Source organism: Pan paniscus, chromosome 8 (assembly GCF_029289425.2).
Source record: "Pan paniscus chromosome 8, NHGRI_mPanPan1-v2.0_pri, whole genome shotgun sequence".
Classification (NCBI taxonomy): Eukaryota; Metazoa; Chordata; class Mammalia; order Primates; family Hominidae; genus Pan; species Pan paniscus.
In genome coordinates, this window is record NC_073257.2 from 107,535,534 (window position 1) to 107,547,677 (window position 12,144).

A 12,144-nucleotide genomic window follows, 5' to 3' on the forward strand; every position below is an offset into this window, starting at 1 on the left:
CAATGCTGGTGAGAATGTGAAATGGTACAAGGGGCCTTACTTTGGAAAACAGTCTAGTAGCTCCTCAAAAGTCTTTTAAACAGAGTTACCATATGACCCTGCAATTCCACTCTTAGATGAAATAAAAACATGTTCACACAAAAACGTGTCATGAATGTTCACAGCTAATGTCCATCAATTGATGAACTGATAAATAAAACATGGTACATCTACAGAGTGGAATATTATTCAGCAATAAAAACAAATGAAGTATTGATACATGCTGTAAAATGGATGAACCTTGAAAACATGCTAAGTGAAAAAAGCTGGTCACAAAGGGCCACCATAGTATATGATGCCATTTAAATAAAATTTCCAGAACAGGTTAATCCATAGAAACAGAAAATATACTGGAGACTGCCTAGGGATGGGGAGTTTGGGTAGAAGTGGGCAGTGACTGCTAATGGTTATGGAATTTCTTATTTGGGTGATGAAAGGGAAAGTGTTCTACAAATGACTGTGGTTTTGGTTGCACAATTATGTGAATATACTAAAAATCACTGAATTGTAAACTTTTATTTATTTATTTATTTTTGAGATAGGGTCTCGCTCTGTCACCCAGGCTGGAGTGCAGTGGCACAATAACAGCTCACTGCAGCCTGGAACTCCCAGCTCCAAGTGAACCTTCTGCTTCAGCCCCGAGTAGCTGAAACCGCAGGCGCATACCACCATGTCCAGCTGACTTTTCTATTTTTTGTAGAAACAGGGACTCACTATATTACCCAGGTTGATCTTGAATTCCTGGGCTCAAGTGATCCTCCCGCTTTGGCCTCCCAAAGTGTTGGGATTATAGGTGTGAGCCACCACGCCAGGACAGAATTGTAAACTTCAAATAAGTGAATTGTATGGTATGTGAATTACGTCTCCATAAAGCTGTTATTTAAGAAAAACAACTGAAAGCACCTGGAAGTAACATTTCAGGATTCAAATGACATCTCTTAGACTCACCCACCCTGTTTTGAGTCATAAAAGCCCTTTGTCAGAACATATGGCTAATGATCTATAGCAAAAAAACATCAGAGGGACTCAAAGAAAGAGGGAAACTCATGTGCTCACATATGTAGCATTTAAAACAAAGGGCAGATAAAGGAAAAAAGCATTACTTTGTACCTTCTACATCTGAAAGAACAATCAAGAGATCAGTTTTCATTTCCACAGCCAGTCGGGCAGCCAGGCTATCATTATCTTTAACACTAATAACCTAGAATGCAGATTAAAAAGTCATAAGTGAGTGAGCTAAGCAGTCCAAAAAGAAATTCATGGAAGAACACAGCCAAGCTCAGGCAAAACCAAGCTAGGATCAGGCAAAACCAATGAACCCAAATATGTAGATGACGGCTCTTGCAGGCCCCTTCTGTCTGCAAAACACACTGTCTACTGGCAATCCCTTTTCCAAACATGCAGTCTTCTAGCCACTGAAATATACAAGCCATGCTCATCGCACCATCTTAAGTGACTATAGCACCTCACCATGTTGAATGCAACCACGAGTTCAGAAGAGCTTATGCAGTCACTGCTCCATGACAAGTTTCTCTCACAACTTTTCCATCTTGTTTATGCCAAACTTCCGGTGTTAGTGCATGCAGCATAGCATGGTGTTAGTGTCTCCAGCATGCTAAACCCTTAGAAATACTTTACCCACATTTACCCCCTGCAGGTCACTGTTGGGCTCAGCTGGGGGGACAACAGCATCATTTGTGTTGACAATGGGGACAATGTTCATTCTAAGGAGTTCATGAAGTGTTCCATTGAGGTTCCGGCGCTTCTGCTCATCATGGAAATCCAAATTGGTCACCAAAATCTAAAAGGATTAAATAGATGGAAAATGCATGAGGGAGAAAAACGCTAAACTTCCCAGTATACAAAAGACGCTAAGAGCAGGGGAGTTAAACTTTAGGTTTCTGGGGCCCCATACAGATCAGAAGATTAGAATGAAATACACATATCTGGGTGCTATCCAATTCTTTTTTTTTTTTTTTTTTTTTTTTGAGACAGGGTCTCATTCTGTCGCTCAGGCCGTAATGCAGTGGCATAATCTCTGCTCACTGCAACCTCCACCTCCTGGGTTCAAGCAATTCTCATGCCTCAGCTTTCCAAGTAGCTAGGATTACAGGCACACGCAGCTAATTTTTGTATTTTTAGTAGAGACAGGGTTTCGCCATGTTGCCCAGGCTGGTCTCAAACTCCTGGCCTCAAGTGATGGGATTACAGCTGTGATCCACTGCACCTGGCCCCAGTTTTTGTAGAGATAAAAAAAATCACAATAATCTGAAAGATTTATTTAAGAATGTTCAAGACTTCTTGCAAAAGTACTTTAATCCTCAAAGAGCTACCAAATTCCAAAATCTCATCCATTTACAAAATTAAGAAAATTAATGTATCTATTTTAGAGGGATACTGGGGGAATCAGTGATTATCCATTAATTTCTTTTCTTTTTTTATAGAGAGGGTCTTACTCTGTTGTCCACGCTGGACTTGAACTCCTACTCTCAAGTGATCCTCCCACCTCAGCCTCCTGAGTAACTGGGACTAAAGATGCACACTGCTGTGCCCCAGCAATTTCTAAAATATCTCTGTATTCTAGGATCTGATTCAGGGCCTGGCCATAGTAGGCCCTTAAATATTTGGCGAGTGAGTGAATAAATTATTTACCCTGCTTAGAAAAGTGTGTTAGACAAAATGGAATAGGGCTGTGTTGTCACTGCTCTTGCTCTAAAGCAGACTATTACTGGAGTTAACTAAGATTGTGTGTGAGCATGTGGGGTTAGTCTGAGAAATTTATGGAAGTTAGTCTTTGGTCACAAGCTGAAAGAGGGGCAGAACACAACTTGGTTCAAGGGAGGAGATGAGCATAAGGTGCTCAAAGGTAGAATGGAGAGCTGGTGTGTGGGCTGGTAAACAGCTCTGCTTCCTAGCTTAAATCAGAATTTTATGCAATGTTTAGGAGAAAAAGATAAATGGGTGAATGGAGATAGCAAGAAACTAAATGGCAACAAACCTTGAGGCTCAACAATAAATAATGCAATCTCTCTAATGTTTATGGAAGAACTTTCTTGCTGTGTAGGGCAGGATGAGGTAGGGAAAGCTGGAAGCAAATAGTAAAGAAAGCAGGCACTGAAACAGTCAAAGTGAGGATGGTTAAGGGTCTGGCTATGGTAACTGAGAAGAATATAGCAATAAAACAGCAGCCTTAATGGTATATAAAACACAGGAAACATACATATAGAAAAATAATTCACTCACTCGATAAAAAATTTGTTGAGTACCTCTGAAATGCCAGGGTCTAGCTGCTGGAATGGAGAATAAGAATGTTGATATCTTGGGGAAAAATAAAATGGAGCATATTTTTGAAAGGGAAGATCATGAACTCCTTTTCAGAAAAGCTTAGTGCTGTTGGACACAGGACTAGGTCAAAGCTGAATATATAGATTCTAGTCACGATGGTGAAAGATCAAACAATTAATATAAACCCGTGTGTAGGAGAGACAAGCAGGAGATCTAAAGGTCCAGGAAAAATACCTGTCACCAAAATAGCTTCACAAACATGGCCTGGGGATCTCAGCATGAAGGTAGGAGATAAAGAGTCCCAAGAGGGAAAAGTACGTGTTTAGACAAGTGCAATCTGTTGAGGGAAAATCAGTTTCCCTTCTATGAAGAAAAAACAAGCTGTTTTAAGTGTTTAAGTCTTTAACCTGGCAAACCACCTACTGGAAATTTTCAAAAGCCACTGATAATGGTCTTCTATATAGGATTACTGAAGAAAATAAGGAACCACAGGAAAAGGTACAAAGGGCAAATATTTTCTGTAGATATGATGGCCTTGGGGGAAGACACAGGTGTGAGAGGAAAGAGCCCAGGGATTGAAGCTTGTTGGGAACTGGAGGGAGCAGGGCTCTTCTTTCACTCAATGTAAATGGAAACAATGGCTGATGCTGCATGGACTCTTAATGCTACCGTCATTCAAAACAAAATAAAACAAAAACAAACTCTGAAAAGGTTTCATTCCTGGGAAAAACCAAACCAAAGCAAAACCATAGCTCCCTGACTTGAGCTTCCTCACCTGGCTCCAGGCACTTTAAAAAAATTAAAGACCAAAATTGTCATTGGACTGTGAAGAGAAACCAAATAATAAAGAAGAGTGATATAAATAGAGATTTATACTGTATTTATACTAACAGAAAAAAAGCTAAGACTACAGAAAGTGGGGTCCCCAGCCATAGGCAATGGGACAAGTCCGTGCCTTTCTGTTTTACCTCACTGACTTGAGGACACTCTGGTGTAATACCAGAACATCACTGTGGGTACAAACAGGCAAATGATGGAGAAACAAAAAAAAGTAACAGGAAATGAAGAAGCAAAACCTGAAACAATATATGTATATATAACAATATCACCTGTGTAAAATAACATCTGTGCATGTAGTGTACATGTAAAATAATATCCATAATATAAAATAACAGCTATTTTACATCTTTACAGGTAAAGGAATTTCAAAATAAAATAATTTGGGAGTTAGATTTTTTTTTTTCAGTTGTTTCCTGAAGTGACTGTTATTGAGATGTCTCTAGTGTGTAGCTGTACAGTTGATTAAGAATATAATTCAAAAAAATTCAGGAGATTTAGGTAAAAATGAAACAATGTAGAAAGAAGGTTCTAGAACATTTAGGGGTAGCCACCAAAAATTCGTAAGTCCCATGAGGACTGGAATCATGTCTGATTTGTTCACCACAGTATCCCCAATGCCCAAGACTGCTAGGTACACCATAGGTGCTCAATAAATATTTGCTGAATGAGTGAAAAACCAACCAATCACCAGCATTCCTCTTTCCCTTCAAAGCTTAATAAATATCTGCTATAAAAGGCAACCAACCAGGTGCAAAGAGAAGCAAGCCACCTGAAATCAAAGAAGACAGTGAAATAAAGACATTTAACTTCTCTGTCTTCAGAAGTGTTAGCACTTGGAATCCTAAGTTATTAGTGTAACAAGAGCTGATATTTACTGACAATGTATTATGTACCAAACACTATACTAAATGCTTTTCATATATTTTCTCACTGAGCCCTTCCAAAAATTATCTGAAATAGGCACTGATATTATCCCCATTTTCAGATGAGGAAACTGAGGCACAAAAAGATTAGATAAGAAACTTTCTTCAGATCCCAAGTAGCAAGTGATGAAGCTGACACCATATTCCAATAGTCTGGCTCCAGACCCCTTTGTTCCACAACAACCACCCTCACAGGTCCCACATCCATTTCAAAGCCCAGCCTCTCACCTGGGCAGCACAGATGCTGTACTGGGTAAACATAGCCTCATACAAGGCCATCAGCCCACTCTGTCCGGCAGCTGCACAGGCTCGTGCCTCCAAGACTGGAATTGCCTGTAATATACCAATGAGACAAGGTGTGGTAGGGAATGAGGGAAGAAGACCTGAAGATCCATTTCAATGTGTGGGGAAGCAGCACTCACCATTTCTTTCAGCTGGTTCTGCCCCGAGTGGAGGGCCTGCCGCACGCTCTGAGACAGAAGGATCTCATGGCGCAAGCGTTGTTTGCCAAAGGCTACGGCTCCACTGGTCACCAGCATCATCTCTCTGCCCTGATTCTGCAGCACTGATACCTGGGCATTGAGAAAGGAAAGGGGACCGTAAGTCACCGTACTGTCTCTTTCATCTCTTCACAAGGGATGGAGGTAGGGTGGGCTATCGAGTAGATCCCAAATGCTGGTTTATGAACCAGCATGTGGCTGGCTCTGGAAGAATCAGCCAGATTGGTAAAAACACAGATTCCTACATCCTGTCTCAAATTTCTATTTAGCAGGTGGCACATAAAAATCAGACATTTTAATTTATTTTTTAATTAAAACAATTGGCTGGGCATGGTGGCTCATGCCTGTAATCCCAGCACTTTGGGAGGCCAAGGCAGGCACAATGCCTGAGCCCAGGAGGTTCAAGACCACCCAGGCAACATGGCAAGACCCAATCTCTACAAAAAGTACAAAATTTAGCCAGGCATGGTGGTGCATGCCAGCTACTTGGGAGGCTGAGGTAGGAGGATCACCTGAGCTCAGGGAGGTTAAGACTGCAGTAACCCATGATCGCACCACCACACTCCAACCTGGGCAATAGAATGAGAGAGATGCTGTCTCAAAAACAAAAACAACAACAACAACAACAACAACAACAAAAAACCCTATGAAAAAAATTTTTTTAAGGCAGAGTCTTGCTCTGTCGCCCAGGCTGGAGTGCCGTGGCATGAATGTGGCTCACTGCAGCCTTGGCTGCCTAGGCTCAAGTGATCCTCCTGCCTCAGCCTCACAAGTAGCTGGAACTACAGGCTCATGCCACCATGCCCAGCTAATTTTTCTTTTTTAACACATTTTTGTAGAAACAGAGTCTCACTATGTTGCCCAGGCTGGCCTCAAACTTCTGGTCTTAATCCATCCTCCTGCCACGGCCTCCCAAAGCATTGGGATTACAGACATGAGCCACCATGCCCGGCCTAAGTAAGACATTTTTAATAAGGAAATTCTGGTGTGTAGCCAAGTTTGACATCTATAGGACTTGACTGTATTAGGTTGGTGCAAAAGTAATTGCAGTTTTACCATTGACAGTAATGGCAAAAACCACAATTACTTTTGTGCCAACCTAATATTTGCAGGGAGTGTGTAATGCAGAAGGCCTAGTTGCTCCAAGAAATGAAGCCCAGAAAAGTCTGCAGGTAGGAAATGCAACGCAGACTCAGTAGATGGCTTCTCAGGTTCTAAGGCTTAACCCGGGTAAAGGAGGCTGTTCTGGTGGCATGTCTAATCCTATGGGTTGCCTCTGCCTACACCAGGGGCACATGCTGACCTTGTTCTGCTCTGTCTGCCCAGGACCAAATGCGGTCACTTTGTTTCCTACCTTAAGCAGACCTACATGAAAAAATTAAAGACTCAAGATGCAATAAAGTCAATATTCCTAAACTGTCCTTTCCTTCTGATGTCTGAAACCTTTTAACTGGTCCAGGAACTCACAAACAGCTATGATAAACCATGATTTAAAACAATAATAACTTTTTTTTTTTTTGAAACACAGTCTTGCTTTGTCACCCACGCTGGAGGACAGTGGCACAATCATGGCTCACTGTAGCCCTGACCTCCAGGACTCAAGCAACCCCCTGACCTCAGCCCCTTGAGTAGCCACCTTGGCTTCCCAAAGTGCTGGGATTACAGGTGTGAGCCACTGTGCCTGGCCCCGACAATAATATTTTATCACAGTAAGTTTCAGCTGGCTGAGGTGGGACGACTGCTTGAGGCCAGGAATTCGAAACCAGCCTGAGCAAAATAGTAAGACCCCATATCTATGAAAAATTAAAAAAAATAATAGCCAAGTAGCATGTGCCTGTAGTCCCAGCTACTCAGGAGGCTGAAGAAGGATCCCAACTGAGCCCTGGAGTTCAGGGCTGCAGTGAACTATGATTACACCACTGCATTCCAGTCTAGGTGACAGAGCAAGACCCTCTCTCTAAAATAAATAAAAAGAAAAAGAAAAAGAAAATTTAATACTTAACCAAAGTGCTGAGAATAGTATTATAAATCCCCATGTACATACCACCCAGTTTCACCAACTATCTCTCATGGCCAACTTCCCACTCTCCAATAACCCCTCTATACCCTCACCATTGTTTTAATACAAATTCCAGGCAACAGACATGTTATTTCATCTGTAAATAGCTCAGTAATAACTGCTAAAAGATAATCATATATATTATATATAATATATAATTATATGTCTTTCTCTCTCCACAAATCCATTATCTGGAATATTTCAATGATTTCCTTCATATCAAATAGCCAGTGTTCATATTTTCCCAATTTTTTTTTAGCTTGCTCAAATTGAGATGCAAATTAAACCCTGCATTACAAATTAATTGAAGTGTCTCTCAAGTCTCTTTCATTCATGGGTTCCCTTCTCCATCAGTTTTCCCCCTTGTAATTTTTTGTTAAACTGAGTTGTTTATTCTTTAGGATTTCCCAGCCTACATTTTCCCAATTGTGTCCTTATGGTATTAATACTGCTCTTTGTATACCCTATAAACTGCTATTTGGTATGAAGGCTTTTTTTTTTTTCCCCAACAAGTCTTTATAAGTTGTGGTGTACATGTTCATCAAGGGGATACATAATGCCTGATTATCTTTCTTTTTGTGATGTTAGCATCTGTTTATGATCATTGCCAAGATCCATTATTCCATTAGGAGATGCAAAATGCTGACACTCTAACTCAATGATTCCTTCTTCATTTATAATCTGGAATAATTCCAAAAGGGAAACTCTCCTTTACCAACTATTTGGTTACCCTGAGGTACAGTTTGTCTATGAAAAGCAGGACAAATGTGTGTCTCTTCCCCTTTACTCATCCATTTTCAATATGAGTAGCTTCTCTAGTGGGCTCCAAAAATGGCCAATGAAGTTTTTTTTTAAGTATAATTATGAACTCATGGATTTAAACGTATTTTGTTGTATTGTGCAGTGATTCCCTTTTTTTTTTTTTTTTTTTTTTGAGACTGAGTCTCACTCTCGCCCAGGCTGAAGTGCAGTGGTGCGATCTTGTCTCACTGCAACCTCCACCTCCCAGGTTCAAGCAATTCTACTGCTTCAGCCTACCAAGTAGCTAGGATTACAGGCAGGTGCCACCATTCCTGGCTAATTTTTGTATCTTTAGTAGAGATGAGGTTTCACCATGTTGGCCAGGCTAGTCTTGAACTCCTGACCTCAGGTGATCTGCCCACCTTGGCCTCCCAAAGTGTTGGGATTACAGGTGTAAGCCACTGTGCCCAGCTGTGATTCCCTTTCTTGATGTTTACATCATCCCATTTATGGCCAGTGGAAGCCAGTTTAAGTTGGCTCCTGAGTCCATCTGACATGATAAGATGTCTATTAGTCAGGCCCTGATGGAGACAGCTCTTCCATTAGGTCCACACGCAGCCCTAGAAAGAAAGCTGGTAACCTATGCAAACCTTTACCAGGTTTTTCCTACCGTTTTCATCAAGTTTCTCCTCCGTTCAAAATCTTCAGTCTGCTGAGACTGAACTCCAACTCACCTAGTTGGCTTCAGAGCTCTGCCTAATGGAATGATCCACTTTATTTTTCATTCTTCCTAATGAGACCACCACCTCTGCTTTCCAGCTTGTCTCCTCCCTGGCCCACAGCATGCCATACTCATTCCTGCCTGTCCTCTACCTGGAATACACTCCTAGAGCCTGTCCCTTCCCCAGAACCACTGGATTGCACAACTGCAGGGGCACCAGTCACACTGTGTACTTAGTAGCATGGAACTTTTCCCCTCTGTTTGTGCAAATCCCATCAGTTGTCAAGGCCCAGGCTGAGTTCCAGCTCTCCTAGGAAGCCCCAGGAACAACCATACTCTCATCTGAGTTTCCCACCTCTGGACCCATCGCTCACTGTCATTTGGGCCCATTTATTTGGATATTTACTGCCCTGAACAGTCACCTTAATGTGTGGGGAGTCCCAGTTCTGGTTCGCAAAGGGTAAAGACTGTTATGTTTCTAAGGTAGAGAGGGTAGAGAGGCTAGTGCCCCTCACAGTGTAGTCTCTTGATAAATATTTTTAAAATTTATCTGATGGACTCAATCTGGGAGGTGGGTTTGATCATTGCTGTTGTTTTGGGTGTTTTTTGTTTTTTTTTTTCTGCAGGGGTGGGTGGGGGGGTGGTCAGGGTTTTGCTCTGTTGCCCAGGTTGTAGTGCAGCGACTTTATCATAGTTCACTGCAACCTTGAGCTCCTGGGCTCCAGCAATCCCCTTGTCTCAGCCTACCAAGAAGTTAGAACTTTTTGAGACAGGGTCTTGCTCTGTCACCAAGGCTGGAGTGCAGTCGCGTGATCATAGCTCATTGCAGCCTCAATCTCCCAGGCTCAAGCAATCCTCCTACCTCAGCCTCCCGAGTAGCCAGGGCCACAGGAACGTGCCACATGTCTGGCTAATTTTTAAAAAAATTTTTGTAGAGATGGGGGTCTCACTATGTGGCTTAGGCTGGTCTCGAACTCCTGGGCTCAAGCAATCCTTCTGCCTCAGCCTTCCAAAGTGCTGGGATTACAGGCGCAAGTCACCACACCCAACCGATTTTATTTTTGTAGAGACAGGGTCTCACTTTGTTGCTCAGGCTTGATAATTTAGAATAGAAAATATAAGAAAAAAATTGTATCAAGTTTCAGGTTAGCAATTTCCCAATATTAACACCTCAGGAAATTGTTTTTTAAAAACTGAAAATTTAATTACAAGGTAGTGTAAGATTTCAGCTGCCATGGAATAGCTCTTGCTTTATCTGTGGGATGCCTGGATGTCTGGATTTTTACTTTTGGCCAAATCTGGCATGCTGCCGGTTTTTGTAAATGAAATTTTATCAGCTCACGGCCATGCTCATTCATTTATATATTATCTATGGTTGCTTCTGCAGAGCTGTGTAGTTGAGACAAAGACCATATAACCTACGAAACTAAAATATTTACTATCTGGCCTCTTGCAGAAAAAGTTTGCAGGCCCAGCACTTTGGGAGGCCAAGGTGGGAGGATCACTTGAGCCCAGCAGTTGGAAACCAGCCTGAGCAACATAGCAAGACCCCTGTCTCTACGAAAAATACAAAAATTTGCTGGGCATAATGGTTTGTGCCTGTAGCTGCAGCTACTCGGGAGGCTGAGGTGGGAGTATCACTTGAGCTCGATAGGTCCAGGCTGCAGTGAGCCATGATCATGCCACAACAGTCCAGCCTGGGTGACAGAGTGAGATCCTCTCAAAACAAACAAACGCAGCTGCTTCATCCCAGAGATACTTCTTAAATGGCTAGGTGTGAAGCCCAGGCATCTCCAGGCCCAAGATGATTCTACTGCGTAGTCAGAACTAAGAATCTCTGACAGAAACAGCTCTTTATCACTAAGAAGTCTGAGACATGAACTGCATGAAATCACCCCTACTCCTTAACATCCCCTTTTCTTGCCCTAAGATGTCGTCTCTCACTGGCGTCTACAGTGGGAAACAGTTTTCACATTGGGTTAAATCTACTGCACTGAAATCACAATTATTTTTTTAAGTTGATGAGCAACTTAAACCTAATCTGAACTAGCGACTTAAAAACCCAATTTTAGTACAGCATAATTTCTATCTTGGCAATCACCTGCTCAACAATAGATGCCAAGCGCCCCAGGGCCAGGCCACATTCATCCCCTCGGGTCACCACGGCACTGCCGAGCTTCACCACGATTCTCTTGGCATGCTTCAGCTCACTGCGGTGGGCGAAGGACTTGCCATGTGTACGACTGAGGGGTACAGTGATAAACGGGATGTTGCTCCAAGAACGAACATGTCTGATGACTGAAGGCTGGATACAATCTGTAGCCATCAAAGTCAAATGCAAGAAAAAAAGAAATACTCAATATAGTTTTTCAATAAAAATATACATGCTCAGTATTAACCAGTTTAGATACCAAAAAATAGCATTATCATTATTAACTGTGTAAAACTAGCACAGTATATCAAAAGCTCTATCTAGCGTATTCTTATTTTAGTATTGTATGGAGTTTACACCCAGTATGCAGGTCATAGGCACACTCAAATGCTGTTGGTGAAGAGTACAAACAAATTAATCTCTCTTGAAGACAGGTTGGCAAATTTATCGAAAGCCTTAAAAAAGTTCTCTAAAAAAGAGATTTATCAGAAAGCTATTCATCACTGTTATTTATTATCAGAAAAATCAGAAGCAGAGTAAATGTTGGATAAAGGGAAAAAGATTAACATTTTTAGAATTTTTAATAATGTAGAAAAATACATGTTAATTTCATATACATGTATAAACACATAGATGGATAAAATAAATGAAAAATTAATATTTTATCTCTTGATAGGATTATAAGCAATTTTAAATTTTCTTCTTTGTTCTTTCTTAGATTTTGCAAGTTTATGCAGTAAAGATGCATTTTTTTTCATAATCAGAAAAATATGGGTGTTTCTAAAGAAACCATATTACTATAAAAAGAGGAAAAAGCCGGCCGGGCATGGCGGCTCATGCCTATAATCCCAGCACTTTGGGAGGCCGAGGCAGAAGGATCACCT

At 41.5% G+C, this 12,144-nt stretch overlaps 1 protein-coding gene across 5 annotated transcripts in view; it reads right to left on the reverse strand.

The window, feature by feature from the left end:
• ALDH18A1 (aldehyde dehydrogenase 18 family member A1) overlaps nt 1-12,144 on the reverse strand; it is a 50,993-nt gene that overhangs the window by 25,886 nt on the left and 12,963 nt on the right. For 2 of the 5 annotated variants that reach the window (XM_003825394.6, XM_024930415.4), the window contains exons 3-7: nt 11,210-11,424; nt 5,510-5,659; nt 5,316-5,420; nt 1,688-1,840; nt 1,150-1,240 (exon numbers count right to left, since the gene is read on the reverse strand). In XM_003825394.6, coding sequence (XP_003825442.1) covers nt 1,150-1,240; nt 1,688-1,840; nt 5,316-5,420; nt 5,510-5,659; nt 11,210-11,424 — 714 coding nt within the window. Of the gene's footprint in view, nt 1-1,149; nt 1,241-1,681; nt 1,841-5,315; nt 5,421-5,509; nt 5,660-11,209; nt 11,425-12,144 lie in introns of all 5 variants that reach the window. The other 3 variants (XM_008950712.5, XM_008950713.6, XM_055093203.2) reach the window with 2 other exon arrangements.